The 16,970-nt window shown below is 38.9% G+C and overlaps 2 protein-coding genes across 4 annotated transcripts; both read right to left on the bottom strand.

Annotated features, from left to right (window-relative positions):
* Positions 1-835: 835 nt before the first annotated feature.
* Positions 836-8,292, bottom strand: cdc6 (cell division cycle 6 homolog (S. cerevisiae)). The gene is made up of 12 exons (XM_044341267.1): positions 8,129-8,292; positions 6,663-7,020; positions 6,244-6,498; positions 5,330-5,529; positions 4,475-4,623; positions 4,083-4,189; positions 3,805-3,944; positions 3,616-3,716; positions 3,436-3,503; positions 3,093-3,271; positions 2,430-2,570; positions 836-1,208 (listed from the first exon to the last, which is right to left on the bottom strand). Exons 2-12 carry the CDS (start codon positions 7,006-7,008, stop codon positions 1,116-1,118), a joined length of 1,779 nt encoding a protein of 592 aa, XP_044197202.1. The 5' UTR covers positions 7,009-7,020; positions 8,129-8,292; the 3' UTR covers positions 836-1,115.
* Positions 8,293-9,715: 1,423 nt separating this feature from the next.
* LOC122973227 (myelin-oligodendrocyte glycoprotein-like) lies at positions 9,716-16,184 on the bottom strand. 3 transcript variants are annotated; one of them, XM_044340600.1, is made up of 5 exons: positions 16,025-16,184; positions 13,087-13,410; positions 12,890-12,973; positions 12,228-12,323; positions 9,716-12,036 (listed from the first exon to the last, which is right to left on the bottom strand). In XM_044340600.1, the coding sequence occupies exons 1-5, from the start codon at positions 16,167-16,169 to the stop codon at positions 11,942-11,944; spliced, it is 744 nt and encodes a 247-aa protein (XP_044196535.1). In that variant the 5' UTR covers positions 16,170-16,184; the 3' UTR covers positions 9,716-11,941. The 3 variants fall into 3 exon arrangements, with proteins under 3 accessions (XP_044196535.1, XP_044196539.1, XP_044196547.1); XM_044340604.1 differs by lacking the exon at positions 16,025-16,184 and adding an exon at positions 14,176-14,270; XM_044340612.1 differs by lacking the exon at positions 12,228-12,323.
* Positions 16,185-16,970: the final 786 nt, after the last annotated feature.

Here is a 16,970-nt window from a genome sequence, read left to right as displayed (position 1 = left end):
TTTCTAGAAATCAATATATTTCAAATGAAATGAATTTTGAGTCCCAACAGAATGATTTCAAGTAATTAAACCTTTTGTCCAACATTAAGTCAACATTTCTTATTGACCAACATGGAAACACAAAGTTTACCAAATCAGATTTAAGACATTAAGATATTTTAATACCACACATAATGTAATTTTATACCTGATTCACGTAAGTTAATACATTTAATCACATTTTTGTCAGGACTTCCCAGCTGTATATAACAATAATTTCTAGTAATATAATTAATTAATATGATCTGGACTGGTGGACGGATTAATTACGATACAATTTATTTAAGTTAATTGAAGTTTTTGCTAAAAATCAACACTTCCTAGCTGCTGTAGTGTCTGACAGTGTTGACTGAAACTTGTTTTATTTCTGTATTTATAACTTTTCTTTAAAAATATTTTGTCATGTTGATCAGTTGCTTGTATGCTGATGTTAAGCACCTTGAAACTGCCATCGTAGTTCAAAGATGTAGAGCTTAAAACTAAGAGCCTTTAAACTAACGTTACTGTCTACAGCAGGCAAGAAATACATGAAACATACATGAAGTTTAAGACCTTCTAAGACCTTATTTGAGGGGATGCATTTTAATGCTTTTAAAACTTTTCAAAGCCTGCAGGTGTCCTGAACAGATTTCCATAAAATCTGTTTGGATATTTATGGTCCAAATGGTGACAAATATGTAAACTCAAACCTCTGCGTTTACTTCTGACAGTAACTTGTGTAAGTTGGACCTCTAGTGGTGGTTTTGAGGAGACAGTTTCTCTGCACGGTGGTACAAACACAAACAAGGACATTTGATTAAAACGTCTGTAAATTTGTTTATTTACAGCATAAAAATAGAAATGTTTCATATTACAACTGAAACAAATGTTGTTATTTCACAACTGATGTTTGTTTGACACCCAAAACTGAGCGTCGACACCAGTTTAAGAAAAAAACAATAAAAAAAAATCGTCTGAAAAAAATTCAGAAGACTGTACAAATTCCCAGCAAAAATGAGAATAAAAATCATTATGTTGAAAATTCTTGGTTCATAAATTCAACTAAAAAAAAAAAAAAAGATAAAAAATAAATAAGATCATTGTGGGAGTCCTGCAGCCAGGATGCTGCCCAGCAGCGTTCGATCCTTCAGAGCGTTTTCAACGTCTTTCTCATCGATCTTCAGAAACACCTGCAGACCAAAAAACAAACAGATGTTATTTCTTCCGACACGTTTCCAGATGTTTGAATATTAGATACAAACTTAAATCACATCTAGAACCAGTGGTGGAAAGTTAATACGGACATTTACTTAAATACAATTTTACTGTAGCAGGACTCTCACTTGTAACGGAGGATTTTTACATCGCTGTCGTACTTTTACTTAAGTAAAGGATTTGAATACTTCTTCCACCACCGACTAGAACTTATTCACACTTTTATATCCAGTTACTTTATCAATCAGACACGACAACATCGACGACGACAGCTGGCGAATCCTTGATTAAGTTTTGGGAGAAAATGTAAAAAAATCTGAAACAGTTGAGTTTTTGAACTTTGACAGTTTTTGCTCAGTTTTCATTCATTTTATTTACAGGCTTTTTGCATCATTATTAGTTATTGTATTAACTGACTAAGCAATACATTTTTTATTTTCAGTTGGGCCACTCAGAAATAGATCTTTAAGTTCAGATTTTATGAAAAGTTTTAACGTTTTTGTTGAGAACTTGAATGTGACATTTCTTTTGCACATATGTATTTGTGGGTATGAACATATATGTAATTATATTCCTTATAATATTGTTTTTCTTTTTAATTTATTGTTTAGTGCTACTTTTATATACTTTGTTGTATTTTATTGCATTTACAAGATATTTGAAGTTAGAATAGAATAAAACCTGTCCCATTGTCCAATTCTGTATTTAAAATGAACCTTAAAATATCAGTAAATATCTGAATATGACGGAGAAATGTGTCAGTATAATGTTGATATGAAGTGAGTTAATACACTTAATATATTCTGTCAATATTTCTTCATGGCTGCAAGTAACAATTAGTTTAATTGTTAAATAATGTGACGATTATTGTCTTGATTAATCATTTAGTTTTTAAACAGTTTAAATATTAGATTAACTCACACACGACAAAGAGAAACTGCAGATTCTCACATTCAAGAATCTGGAACCAGAAAACGTTGGGAATGTTTTCTTGAATAACACACAGATAATCACAACGGTTGCTGATACATTTTCAGACTAATTGTTGCAGCTGGAACCGCAGCATCGTGTTCAGATCTGACTGGAGGATGAGTTTATGATCTTCGGTTCTGTATTTGTTCCCACAGTTTCCCTTCAGCGTCTTGTTCTAATGTCGTGTCGAGCGACTGCAGAGTAAGCGTGGAGTGTTTTTGTACCTTGGTGAGTCGAGCCTCTTTGGCTTTCTTCAGAGCGAAGATTCCTCGACTCTCCAGCAGACTGCAGAGCGACAAACACTCGCCCTGACCGACTCCGCTGACCTGCCTCTGAGCGCACAGACGGCTGTAAACCTCATGGAGCTGAAACATCATCGCACACAAAATCCAGTTAGACATTAACAACTAAAAGTATTTATATCCAAAAAAAACAAAAACACTGTTTCCAAACTTTTATATATCATTGCTTTCACGTCCCTTTTATATTTTAACTCTTTACTGATCATATTAAAGGACGAGTTCACAATTTTTCTAAGTGTGTCTTAAAACAACAGTCAGGAGCCCAAATGAACATATCTTTCAACGTTACAGTCTTTTTAGTGCCAAAGTTCCTCTTTTTGTTACTATACTTCCACCTGCAGCTCAACAAGGAAACACAAAGAGGGAATTTGATGCTAAAAAGACTGTAAATGTGTCAGATATCCACTTGATATGACTAACTGATCTTTTAATGGTCAGTATGAACAGGAGGAACGATTACAGCGAAGGAAAACCTCTTTCACTGATCATATGGACGCCTGACTGTGAACCTTTCCTTTAAAGCTGTGACTTCAGAGACATGAATCACCCTGTAACCTTGCGATGTTTTGTAAGTCTTCCTCTCACCTTTCCGAGGACGATCTCTTTGCTCTTTCCGTTGCGTATGAGCAGCAGCAGGCAGCAGACCAGCAGCTTCTGCTGCAGGGGGAAACTCTCTCCCTCTGAGCCGCCGCACTGAGACGCCATGCGGTCGCCGTACACCTCCGACAACACCCGCGCCACCTGAGGAAGGCTCACCCGAGACGCTGCGCAAAAACACCACCACACAGACGGCTCAAATTAGTGTCGGTGTTAGCAAGAGAATCAGCTGAATTTCATCAGCTAACTACATTTTTTTTTAAAAACGACATCTGTAAATGATCATAATTATGCCTAATCAATCATCAGAATCAGATTTAGCTTTACTCACCTTTAGTATCGACTTTGGGATCAGATGTTTTCTTTCTCTCATCAGATTCTACAATCTCTACGGCTCGCCTGGAAATAAGAAGAAACATTTAAAAAATCAGTCTAATGTTGAACAACGATTAGTCGATTAGTTGCAGTTCATCTCAGGAGAAACAACACTGAGGTTGAGTTTTATTTTTACCTGCAGATGTCCAGAGCTTTCCTGGCGTCTCCCGACACCGCCGACACTTTCCTGGCGCAGAACTGAACCGCCGAGGCGTCCATGATCCCTTCAGCCGACGCCTGAGAGGAAGAAACGCAAATTAAAATGGAGGCGCGAGAGCTGAGTCATGAATCGGTTTCATCTCACATGATGCGCTGCTGCGTTTACCTTGGAGAGTCTGTCCTGGACGATGGCGGTGAGCTCCTGTCGGCTGTAGGGAGGGAAGTGTAACAGCAGGGGGCGACAGTGAGGCCGAGTCTGCAGCCGGGGGAGGATGCGGTCGGTCAGATCCAGAGCGTTGGCGATACCTGCAACACGATAACGACGTGGTCAGAACACACCACAGTCACTGTTTATGTTTATTACCGGTGGACAAATAAAAACCCGGCAGATTTACAGCAGATCAACTTAAAAAGAGAACAGCTGTCAGCATCAGGAGCTCTTACCGATGAGACAGAGGCGAGACTTGGGCAGGTACGGCCACTCGAAGATGGTGTAGAGGACGTCCTGAGCTTTACTGTCCAGCTGGTCCATCTCATCCAGGACCAGCAGCCTGAGGACGCAGGACAGACGGAGTCAGACATCAAAGTAACAGAAAGACAGAAAACAGTGAAAAATGTCCATCACAGTTTCCTATAAGCCATAATGATGTCATCGAATGATGTCATCAAGTTGCCTGTTTTGTTTGGACCAACAGTCCAAAATCTAAAAATACTGACATTTACTTTCACATAAGTAGCAAATCCTCACCAGTGACGTTATAAAACAACTAAAACAATCAATAAACTGATTATTCACTCTATAAAAAAGTCATTTTCTTCCCCCCCGTGTTACTCACACAGCGGGCCCCGGGGCCGTCAGGAGCCTCTGCAGGCCGTTCTGTCCGCCGGACGCTCGCAGCTTGTCGGCCAGCAGCGGGAAGATGGCGTGAGAGCTGCGCAGACTCATACAGTTCACCACCACCGTCTGTACCGACGCCAGCTCGGCCTGACGAGACAGAAGACGACGTTAAAATATAAAACACACACACACACACACACACACACACACACACACACAGCTGCAACTAAAGAATGTTTTCATTACTGATTAATTGAGAAAATAATCTGCAGATTAATGGTTTTGACTATAAAAATGTCAGAAAACTGTGAAAATGCTTGTTATAATTTCCTGGAGTCAAAGGTGATCAATAATAGCTCAATTATTTTACAATATCAATCGCTCAATATATTAAATGTCAAAATGGTGTAAAAAAAACAGACAAAAATCTATAAATCCTCACGTTCTGGGAAACTGGAGCCAGATAATGTTTGACATTCAGCTTGATAAACAACTCAAATGATTAATCAATTATAAAAATTGTCAATATCTGTCAGTCCTCGACTTTAAATCAGCACCAAACTAATGACTTTTTGTCTTTGCTCACTGTATCATGAACTTCAACCGAAAAGTGATTTTCCCGTCACACATTGTTATATTTCAACAGTTCAAAGGAGGTAAAACTTTAATATTTTGGAGAAAAGTCAATCTTGCAACCTCTTGGAAGACCCTGACCTCCAGTTTGGGAACCACTGCTCTTAACTCTTCCTGCAGTGACGTTAAACCTCCAGTAGGCGTCACTGAAGCTCCACATAAAAAAAAAAATCTCTTCACCGTCATCTCCCTTCTGTGTTTGTTCTTCCCTCCGACTCACCTTCATCTCCTGCAGCACACAGTTGAGACAGGCCGTCTTGCCGGTTCCCGGAGCTCCGGAGATGTAGAGGCTGCCGGGGAGACGCTGCAGCACCTTCTCCTCCAGGAAGGAGCGGATGGACGCTCGCTCCGCCTCCCGGGACAGCAGGCGCTCGGGGACGGCGGTGTGGAGAGCCTGCTTCACGCCCTGAAACCTCGACTCTGGGGAGGAGAGACGGATGACAGAAGAGGTGAATGACCCTCGCTTTGATTCAGAGGACTGAGTTTGATATTCATGGTGAAAATACTGAAATAGAAAACCAGGTTCTGCATCTGCTCGGACGCTTTTCTCTGCACTTTTAAAAAGGCAGAAAGCAACGATACGCTGAGAGGAAAATGCTCATATGATTCAAGAGCGCTGCAGCTAAAGACTGTTTTCATTTACTGATTATTTTCTTAGTCATTTATTCAGTATTTTCCAGGCTACACACTGAAAAAACAGCAAATCCTCACATTTGAGAAGCTAGAACCAAAAAATGTTTTATATTTTGGATAAATATCTTAAACTGGTGAAAACTGTTGTTGATATCTGCTTGTGGAAAAAGTGGAAAATTAAGAAATAAATACAAACAAATTGACTAATTGAGTAGTTTCAGTTCTACAATTAAGTTTTTCTTATGTGTTGATGGAATAAAGAGTAAAATAAGGGAAATTCAGACATTTAAATTAATATTTCAACCGATTTTAGACCCTTAAAATAGACAAAAAGCACGTCTGCAGCTTGGAAAACTGGAATAAACGAGGCTTTGTCACATGAAATCTCAAATAAATCAATTGTGATGTTTCTTAAAGGAGTGCTAATTTCCAGATTTTGGTTTTTACTGATAAAAAAAAGTTAAAGAAGACGAAGGAAATCAGTAATTAACGATTTCTTACTTTCCGCAAAGAGACGAGAAACCGGCGACTTCTTCTCAGAGTTCAGACCCCCGGCGAGAGCTTCCTGTCTCCTCGGGGACGACTTGGCGGAGGGAGAGAGCGGCTTCAGCGGCGAGGACGGGACCAGCCGACGGCGAGCTAAGACCGGCGAGTTCTCGTCGAAGCCCAGCTTCCTCGGAGAGGCCAGAGACGACCTGCTCTGCTTCGGCGGTGATCCCTGCAGGGCGGCACCGAGGTTGCAGCTGTTGTCGTCACCTTGAGAGACAAAATACAGAAATCACTTTAGATTTCTCATTTGAGGCCTCTTTAATCTGTTCTGGTGACTAAAAGACTGGAAATCTTCTCAAACCGTGTGAACTTATTGATGACTTATTAGTTGATGGTCGTATTGTTTCCCGGTCCAACGTGGCGTCTCTTACCTGTGCGTTTTCGGGGGCTGAGGGGAAGCCTTGGTTGCAGACTGGGAGAGGAAGGTGGCGGCTGAGCTGCAGGACGTCTGGGCGACAGCGGGTCTGGGTGGACGACTGGTCGCTTTGGGGAGAGAAGAGCGGGCTGGTCAGCGGGTCGTCTCGGGGAAAGCGGTCCGATCCGGGTCAGGGTGGCGGTGGCGGCGGTGGTGAGGGTTTGGTGTTTGGGCTTCGTGGGTGAAGGAGCCGGAGACTTGTCCAGCTGAGGCGTCTTGGAGCGGGACGAAGCCCTGCAGGATTTGCGGCGGGGGAACTGCAGCGTGGGCTGAGCCCGGCCCTGAGAGCGAGTGCTGGGCATTCTGTGTTTGACCTGAAACAAATGAAAAGATTATTAATTATCACCAAGATGGAACAAGATACAACAAATGTTTGGAGACGTTTTTAGCATCGTTTACTGATTCTTTGATCAGATATTTCCTGTTTATTTATTTGGCTCTTATGTCGCTGTTTACAGACAAGTACAAGAACACAATTTCTTGAGATTAGAAAGCCATTCCGACACAACGGAATGAAGAATAAACGATTTCCGTGGAAAATCGTGAGAGTTCACTTCACTTCAATTTAGGGCTTCAGCATTTATTTTCATTATCAATCAATCATTTGGTCTATAAAACTTCTTTTGTCCACAACCCAAAGATACTCACTTTACTGTCATAGAAGACTACAAAAAACAGAAAATATTTACATTTAAAAAGCTGAAACCAGACAATTTGAGCATCTTTTCTTTAAAAAAAAAAGACTCAAAACGATTAATCAGTTATCAAAAAGGTTGTCGGTTAATTTTCTGTCTGTCAATTAGTTGACTAATCGATGCAGTTCTACTTCAATGATCACACATCCAGAGCTGGTGGGGTTTGTTTCTGGGACAGTAGAGTTATGAATGAAGTGAGCATACTAAGTACAGTACAGCAGCTACAACAGTAACATGCTGCTTACACGCTGACGCTTCAGTATTAATAATCTGATGATGTCATCACGTACATCAAGTACTTTTACTTAAGTGGGATTTTTCATACATGGACTTTTACTTGTAATGGAGTATTTAGACATTGTTGTACTGATATTGTTACTTCAGTAAAGTATCTGAGTATGTTTTCTAACAGTTATCTGCACAATAAACAGCGAACAGAGGCAAGTGTTTAATGGCGCCAAAACGAGCAGCGGCGTCAACATGAAAAGGTCAAATTTCTACATAAATATGACTGAGTTTACAAGTAAACATATCGTATTCACATAAAAAATATGTGTGACTGACAAGCCTTGTGATCCATAGCGTGTAAAATAAGCTAATTTAAGTATTTTCGACGACAAACTAGCAAACAGCAGAAGACACCCGGCGGCATAACTTACTTCCGCCTACGATTAACAAAATAATTCAGCCGTAAACGCTTAAATGAACGTGTTGGTGATGAATTTACCTTCTTAAAACGTTAAAAAGAAGTCTCCTCGGCTCAGACTGGAGTCTCTGTGTTGGAGCTCTCTCTGCTTCTCTGTCAGTCCGTCTCCTTCTGAAGAAATGGACCAAACTAGCGCCAAACCTCCTGCTCGATCAGCTGTGTTTCCCGCCGCTGGTCTCTGATTGGTCCGCTCTACAACGTCATCGCGGTTCATTGGCTTAGCGTCTCAGACGGATGTTACGTCAGCATAATGAGCGCTCCCCACGCTTGCGGCGGGAGTTTAAATAGAGGGCCGTTTTGGCGGAATATTTTTTTCCCGGGAATTTGTGTTTTGTTTAATTACATCAATTTTTAACGCGGTAAACTTTCAGTATTAAACAAAATAATGAACTAATTGCTTCATGGACGATATTAACAAGAGTTAGTGGAATCCAACAAGGTCCACTGTTCTCCTTTTCTTCTATATTTAACGGTTATATCAGCAAAAACATGAAACAGCTGCAGTAACAATCACAATGGACAAAGATATCAAACAGAAATGTTGAATAAACTACATAAATCCAGTGTTTTGCCAGCTGTTTGTTCATAGAGAGCAAGATACTGCTCGAAATCAGTTTTTAAGGCTAAAAATTAAAGGAAAGGGTCACAATTTTTCAAGTCAGTCTTAAAACAACAGTCAGGGGCCTATATGAACAGTGAAAGAGGTTTTCCTCGCTGTCGTCATTCGTCATACTGGCTGTTAAAAGATCCCCTTCAAATGTGCTTTCAATGTAAGTGATGGAGGCCAAAATCCACAGTGTGTCCACACAGTCATTTAAAAGTTGATGTGAAGCCGATATGAGGCTTCAGCAGTCTGAGTTAGTCACATCAAGTGGATATCTGACACATTTACAGTCTTTTTAGCATCAAATTCCATCTTTGTGTTTCCTCGGACAGTGTTTCCCTGTTGAGCTGCAGGTGGAAGTATAGTAACAAAAAGAGGAACTTTGGCACTAAAAAGACTGTAACGTTGAAAGATATCTACTTGATTTGACTCATTTGGACGCTGAAGCTTCATATTAGCTTCAGATAAACTTTTAAATACATTTTTGCACAGAAGGAGGACTGTGGATTTGCATTGTAAGGTCATTATGAAGGGATCTTCTAATGGTCAGTATGAACAGGAGGAATGATTACAGCAAGAAAAACATGTTTCACTGTTCATTTGGGCTGAAATTAATGTTGAAATTAATAATGTAATACTGATCGGCTTTAGTAGAGAAACACTTTGTAAAACTAAACAGTACAGTACAGTTTAATAAAACAACTTTATAAGAAATGAGCTCAAAATAAAACTATTAAAATCTAAAAACTAGATAAATTTAACACAGAGTCCAAGACCACAAGTTGGAGGACCTGTCAGTGTTGATATTGCTCTTCAGTGGGACAAATTTTGAACTACTTAACTTTGTGATTAATCAACTTATAGACCAGACAAGATTACATAAAACACCAGACACCACTTAAGAAGTGGAAAAAAATATCCTTTTGTAATTTGGGGAGGACCAAGCCATTGAAAAAAACCCTCTAAAAACAATATTTACAATGAGAATCACACCAACTGCAGTATTGGTAAAATAAATAATAGCCGTTTATTCATCCATGATAATTCAGGCATTTTACAGATTTGATTGCAAAGTCAATATCAATTTTATTTGTGGAGCACATTTCAATGACAGAATTAAAACAGAGGCGGCCAGTTGATTTAGATTAAAATATTGTACATAGAGTTCAAAGTAATAGAAATATACTGTAAAAAAGAGAAAGTGTGACAGCAATAGAAGAAAAAAACTGACAAGACTCACAAAACTCATAGACAAGTTAAGATAAACATAGATAAACAGATACAACCAGAGATGTAAGAGAACTAGTGTTAGAAGAGAGCATTTACAGTAACAGTCGTCCAGCTTCAAGCTCTTATTTTTGACATGAGGCTTTCATAAATAGATGGAAAAACAATTAATACTTAAAAAAAAAATCAGCTTTTTAAATGCTTTCAGAGATGGCACCAGGTGTAATTAGATGAGTGATTTGAGATAAATGCCAACGTCACCATGCGAACATGTTTATAATGTGAAAATGAATATGATTCTAGCGTGTTAGCATGTTAACACGACTGAATGTCATTAGTTTTGCAGGCATTTGGTCACAAATCAAAGTACTGGTCATGTCAATCCATCTAATAAGCCCTTTCCTGACATGGAATACATAATACTGTCAGCTTCATCCATCTGTTAAGGCTTTCTGTCATTTAGACAGAGGTGACTTTTACGTTAATGTTCCTTGCGGCATCATTCAGACAGGAAATGCACAGAAAGATGATAATGCTCGTAACATATATGGAAACTAGTAAGAGCAGTGAGTTTGAAAAGTTATGAAAGTAAGGAAGAGGACTTTGTTTTTGTTCACAGGTGCACATAATCACACATGTATATGTTGGCGTATGAAGTTAAAATTCAGGTGATTTTTGGTGATATAATGTATTAAAAAACCTACATTTCTGCTAAAAAATTAGCTTATTCCTGTCTACTTGGATTTGAAAATTCAGTTCAGCCGAATGCTCTGCCCCTCCGTCATTGTGATGTATAGACAACACTACGAGGTATATTTCATATAACTAGCTAACCGTGTTAATAACCCTGATAAGAGACGCAGAGAGGCGACGTCGTACATGAACAACAGCTTTATCCCTTTTTTTGTGGCAGTAAACACAACACATGTTCCCGCCGATAACTAACTGTGCTATAAAGAGTTTTACAAGATATTCTGACGACGGTAATGTAAACATGATAAACAGCGGGGATACGGCTACGTACTGACACACACCAGAGAGCCTCTCGTAGCAGAACCGCTACCACAGAAACTTTAACCAAAAGGGCCATGAATGTGTTTCTAGTGATGGTTAAAAGCTGCAGCGGACTCTCTGTGACATGGAGAGTCTGACAGCAGCTGCTCATGGCTGGTTAGTTCTGACCATCATCTATTAATCCTGGTGGTCAGCTGGTGTCCCCTGACACTACGTAGCCACAAGGTCACGACCCTCTACGTTGGTCGTCCTCTGCTGCATTTTTAATGCTGGGATGGAGGGATTTGGCTGAATTTTAGTGCATTTAAAACTTATTTTGCAGTCAAAGTTTTTATTAATGACCGACGTAAGCTTGAGGGAAGTGAAACAAGATGCGCCGTCTCTCTTTGCAAGTCAATATTTTTAGGCATTTGGAAAATATTTTTGCATATTTTTTTGCCCAGAAATCAGGACTAAAGGCTGATTGTCAGGTCTTGTTACTATATTTAAAATATATAATTATTAAATAACTAAAACTCTTTTAAAGACTAATTTTTATAAACTTGTTATTTTTTCTATCTCTTTATTGCATTGAATTCATTACTGCACTGTGTATTTTAAATTTTTCATATATTTGAATCATTTATAAACTTGTTTTTGAAAAGTGCTACATAAATAAAGGATATTATTGCTATTATTTTAATATGGAAAATGATTGGTCCCATTTTATGTTATCTTATATATATTTTTTTAACAGAACCTTTGTTGGGGCCTAATTCTTGACTAATTTGAGTCCAGCTCAAATCTAATGAAATGCTCTTTTCCATCCTTTGCTTCTGGACTAAATTAAATAATTACTTTTATATCTGAGATGTGTAAACTTGTACCAGCCCACATCTGGAGGTTTGATGTGTTTTTTTGTCGAGTAAAAAGCTTCAGTCGTCTTCTCACTCCAGCAGCCGGTCTGCCAAGCACCACGACAGGTGACGCAGGTCCTCATCACCGTTCTGTTACTCGGAGGTCTTCAGTTCTTTCATTTCAGATCCGTTTGCCTCCTCCACTTGTTTTTGCTCATTCTTCCCTCTCAGCCTCTCCATGCACCTCTCTGTGAAAACATGATACTTGTTAAAAGACGTTACAGTGTCTCGCTGGGTCAACCAGTAGAGTATAAATGCATGAATCACATCTCAGCAGGGGTATATGTGGATTAAACCCCCAATAATTGATCTCTGCTCTGGTTTCCTTCAGATCAAAAAGCCAGTGAGAACATGGAGGTTTGTTTGTTTTGTGACTTACTGATGATTCCATATTTGAACAGAGCACCAACAACTCCAATGGCGATGAAGAGAAGGGCAACACAAGGGACATAGACAGCCTTCATGTTTCCAACATCTGAAACAATATTGAGTGGAGAAGAAGTTGATGCAGATTTCCTTCCAACAGTAAAGGACAGGTTCACAGTTTTTCAAGTGTGTCTTAAAACAACAGTCAGGTGTCCAAATGAACAGTGAAAGAGGTTTTCCTCCTGTTTATACTGGATATTAAAAGATCAAATGTGCTTTCAATGGAAGTGCTGGAGGCCAAAATCCACAGTGTGTCCACACAGTCATTTAAAAGTTGATGTGAAGCTTATATGAGGCTTCAGCAGTCTGAGTTAGTCATATCAAGTGGATATCTGACACATTTACAGTCTTTTTAGCATCAAATTCCCTCTTTGTGTTTCCTTGTTGAGCTGCGGTGGAAGTATAGTAACAAAAAGAGGGACTTTGGCACTAAAAAGACTGTAATGTTGAAAGATATGATCATTTGGGCTCCTGACTGTTGTTTTAAGACAAACTACAAAAAATTGTGATCCCACACCTAAGCTTCCCATCTTCAAAAAACTCCCACAATCAAGGTAAAGGCTGCCAAAGAAACTGCACTTTCTCTGAGAATATTTTAATAATAAAGATATTTACCAGGATCATTTGGTTCAGTTGTTGTCTCCACTGGAAGTGGAGTTGAACTGAAATCTTGTGTTGGGTTGTTCTGGCCTTTCTGCACTGTTTCAGATGAGACAGAAATGACAGAATTTGTAAAACTAGTTGTCCAATTCACATCTTATTTGGGAACAAATTTCTTATATACAATATGGATTTAATCTCAGCTTGCTTACCGACTTTGAGGGTAATATTACGAACGAGGTCCAGTTTTTTCACATAGCACCTGAATCTTCCACTATCAGACAGACGCACAGAGCGGAGCTGCAGGGTGACGTTTCCTCGGCTCAATCCTTCATGGAAGAGGGTTGTCCTGCCTTTGAACTCTTCCTTCTGGTCATTAAGATAGTCTCGTCCATGTCTATAAACATGGACAAGATTCGTGCGGCTGTCTTTACTCCACTCCACTAGTGAATCCTTCAAACTGACTTCGGCATCTTGTTGACACTCTAACGAGACGTCGTCACCTTCTTCTGCCTCTATGACCTGGACAGGGAAGGCTGTGGGGTAAAACAAACATTATAATTAAAATATGCAACAATAACTTGGATTACTTTTTATACATTTTCTGCTCCCAAACACCCAGAATGAACTTTGTGCTCAAATAATATTTAGTGTACTGAACCCTCTGAAGTACAGCCATCTTTTCAAATATTTTAACACATTCTTGCCTCATCAAATCAGCATTCTACTTCTAATTTCACAGCAGCTAAATGCATTTGACAAGTGATTGTTTTAGCTAAACATTATCAGTGTAAAAATGGTCAAATCGGAGCTTCAAGTTCACCATCCTTAAAGTGTGTCTTAAAATAACAGTCAGGAGCTCAAATGAACAGTGAAACCTGTTTTTTCTTGCTGTAATCATTCCTCCTGTTCATACTGACCATTAAAAGATCCCTTATAATGCACTTACAATGTAAGTGATAGAGGACAAAATACATATAATAATCTAATGATGTCATATGTGTAATAATATATCAGTCAGAGGGACCAAACCACTACTTTTACTTTAATTCTTTAACTACATCAAGCTGGCAATACTGTTCTTATGTACTTTCATGCAGGAGTTTTACATGTCATGGAGTATTTTTACATTTCTGTATAAGTAAATGATCTGAGTAGTAACTGTTAACGTCATTTTTTTACTGCAAAGTTCGTGGAAAACAGAAAAAAAACACGTTAAAATGTTTGTTGTTTTCAGGGTCCAGATACTCTTAAACAATGCTATCATAACCTGGTTAGACATTTAATAGCATATCAATCACCGTTAATATATGAGGCAGCCTCGACACAGTAATGACGCAGCACAGAAAGAACCGTTAAGTTAGCAGTTAGCATTACTAAATATATGCAATGAGAAAAAGAAGATGAAGTTATAGAGACACCAGCCAGTGTCCTACTGTCCTGTGTGTATTGTCTTACTGTCCATGGTGGTGTCCTACTGTCCTGTGTGTATTGTCTTACTGTCCATGGTGGTGTCCTACTGTCCTGTGTGTATTGTCTTACTGTCCATGGTGGTGTCTTGTCAAATCGACTTATCTGATATCAGGTAAGTGTTGCAGCGGTCGCAGTTGCGACACAAGTACATAATACATACGTAGGATAATAAAACAGTGTTTCTGCAAAATCGTAACGCTTCAGTTAAAAATCTTAATCTAACATCAACCCCAATTATACTACTATTCTCTATTATACCGAATCACGGTTGCCAACCCAAATTCGAAGAAGCAGACGGTCAAACACATCCAAACAGTAATGGAGCGAATAATAATGTAAACTCACCCGTGACAGCTTCAGCTAACAGAGTATTCAGTAACATAACAACCAGCGTCACCTTCATCTCTCAATCGATAAGAAACTCGAGTAATGAGACGGAAGACAGCCGAGCAGTCACCGTGTTGAAGGACTTCCGTGTTTGTATTCATGTGAGCTCAAGATTGAAATGTTCAATTCGCGGGGCATATTCAAATAGATGCATTAATGCAGACACCGCCCATAAAGGAAATGGTGATATCGTAATAACTGATATCTTAAACTCAGTGGTGGAAGAATTACTCAGATCCTCTACTGAAGTAAATGTACCAATATAACAATGTAAAGAACCTCCATTACAAGTAAAAGTCCTGCATGAAAAATCCTACTACAGTAAAAGTACATAAGTATTATGAGCTTGATGTAGTTAAAGTATTGCAGTAAAAGTAGTGGTTTGGTCCCTCTGACTGATATATTATTATATATGACATCATTAGATTATTAATAGTGAAGCATCAGTGTTAGAGCAGCATGTTACTGTTGTAGCTGCTGGAGGTGGAGCTAGTTTCAACTACTTTATATACAGTTAGCTAGTTTAGTCTAGTGGTTCCCAACCTAGGGGTCGGGCCCCTCCAAAAGGGTCAGCAGATAAATCTGAGGGGTGGTGAGATGATTAATGGGAGAGGAAAGAAGAAAAAACAAAGTTCTGATACACAAATCTGTTTTCAGTTTTTAGACTTTTTCTCTAATCTTTGATTTTTGCTGAAATATTGGATCATTTGAACATTTATTGAAATGAAAGCTTGTGAGAAGTTTAGAGGGAAAAATCACTATTTGGTGGAGCTGTTAACAACTCATAGACATGTGAAATGTGACCCCGACTACACACTGCTTTTTGTAAGACGTCAAAAGACAAAAAGGTTGGAAACCACTGGTTTCATCTTTAACAATGTGTTGTATTTTAAAAGCTTGTTATATTATCCATTGTGTCAAATCTTCATCTGAAAAGTAACTAAAGCTGTCAAATAAACGTAGTGGAGTAGAAAGTACAATATTTCCCTCTGAAATGTAGTGAAGTGGAAGTATAAAGTAGCATCAAGTGGAAATACTCAAGTAAAGTACAAGTACCTTAAAATTGTACTTTACTAGGCTACAATACTGGAAATATTTGCAACTGTTTTAAATTTTGGTAAATATATTGTTGCACATTGTCATTGCAGACATGCGGACCAGCAGTACAACAGGTTCACCAGCTCTCATGTGATAAATAACGATGCAGATATTCAAACATCCTCAGATCCTTTAAAGCTGTTGCACATTTATTCAAATCCAGATTAACACGATTCAAGCAGTCGATCTTACCTGGTTTGAAACGGAGGGAATCCCCGCTCTGAGTTTGTTGCAACTGCTGCCGCCATGCTGTACACTGCGCGCCAAATCTCAGGCTCCTCCTCCCGCCTGTGTCGTCAGATGGATTTCCCGCCAAACCCTTCCAGCGGCTGTTCATTTTATGAATGAATCACATTACTACCAGAGGAAGTCTGCAGCCAGAGGATGGCAGTAGTGCAGCATTTATGACGCACGCTGTCACTACAACCATGGATGTATGATAACAGCCTTTATAATACATCCATGATTAAAACCAAAGAAGAAGAAGAAGAAGGAAATCTGCAGCTCATCACCACAGTGATCTAAAATAATCTGAGCTGCATCAACACAACTCTTTTACTGAATTATATATACTTGTAGGGAAAAAATGCATTTTGTATATTTGTATTTAATTCAGATTGATTTTTAAATTACTTTGCCTTCATTGCAAATATAGTTTTGTTTTGTTTCATTAACTTTTGGGCTCTACTGCATTTATCAGACAGCTGAGACATTCAGATCCAGATTTAACAGGAAGAACTACAGTAAATATGATGCTTAGATTCAGTTTAAACTAGACGAGAGTACATCTTTAGACCACTTCAAATATTACCATCATTCAGTACTGTACTGATGTATGTACAGTTTTTTCTTTAGCAGTCGTATTCTTCAGAGTGAGTTTTTGATGCAGGACTTGAGTATTGTGCATTCTGTGTTTGGTGCCAAAGGACGGCTAATGTTACCTAAAAGGGTTTATCATGTGGCGGCCATTTAGTGCCAGAGACTTCACCCATCAACACTACTACTAGTACTAGTAGTAGCAGTACTGCTACCACCACATATTTCTGACACCAGAGTAAGTCTTACTCAAGGTTTTCTTTTGTAACAGACCTGTAATGTGGATTTAAGCTGCTGTTACAGTGAGTTATGATGACCAACG

Source organism: Thunnus albacares, chromosome 3 (genome assembly GCF_914725855.1).
Source record: "Thunnus albacares chromosome 3, fThuAlb1.1, whole genome shotgun sequence".
Taxonomy (NCBI): domain Eukaryota; kingdom Metazoa; phylum Chordata; class Actinopteri; order Scombriformes; family Scombridae; genus Thunnus; species Thunnus albacares.
The sequence above is the reverse complement of the archived record's forward strand: the minus strand, read 5'-3'. Positions and strand labels throughout refer to the sequence as shown.

Excerpts from the sequence above, each read along its gene's own strand:
- cdc6 (XM_044341267.1), bottom strand. The coding sequence starts at position 7,008 with ATGCCCAGCACTCGCTCTCAGGGCCGGGCTCAGCCCACGCTGCAGTTC. Across the intron at positions 3,504-3,615 it reads AAAGCTCTGGACATCTGCAG|GCGAGCCGTAGAGATTGTAG; the intron begins GTAAAAATAAAA and ends TCTTATTTCCAG. Across the intron at positions 3,272-3,435 it reads TCCCAAAGTCGATACTAAAG|CGTCTCGGGTGAGCCTTCCT; the intron begins GTGAGTAAAGCT and ends GTTTTTGCGCAG.
- LOC122973227 (XM_044340600.1), bottom strand. The coding sequence starts at position 16,169 with ATGAACAGCCGCTGGAAGGGTTTGGCGGGAAATCCATCTGACGACACA. Across the intron at positions 13,411-16,024 it reads TTCCCTCCGTTTCAAACCAG|CCTTCCCTGTCCAGGTCATA; the intron begins GTAAGATCGACT and ends TTTACCCCACAG. Across the intron at positions 12,974-13,086 it reads TAATATTACCCTCAAAGTCG|TGCAGAAAGGCCAGAACAAC; the intron begins GTAAGCAAGCTG and ends CATCTGAAACAG.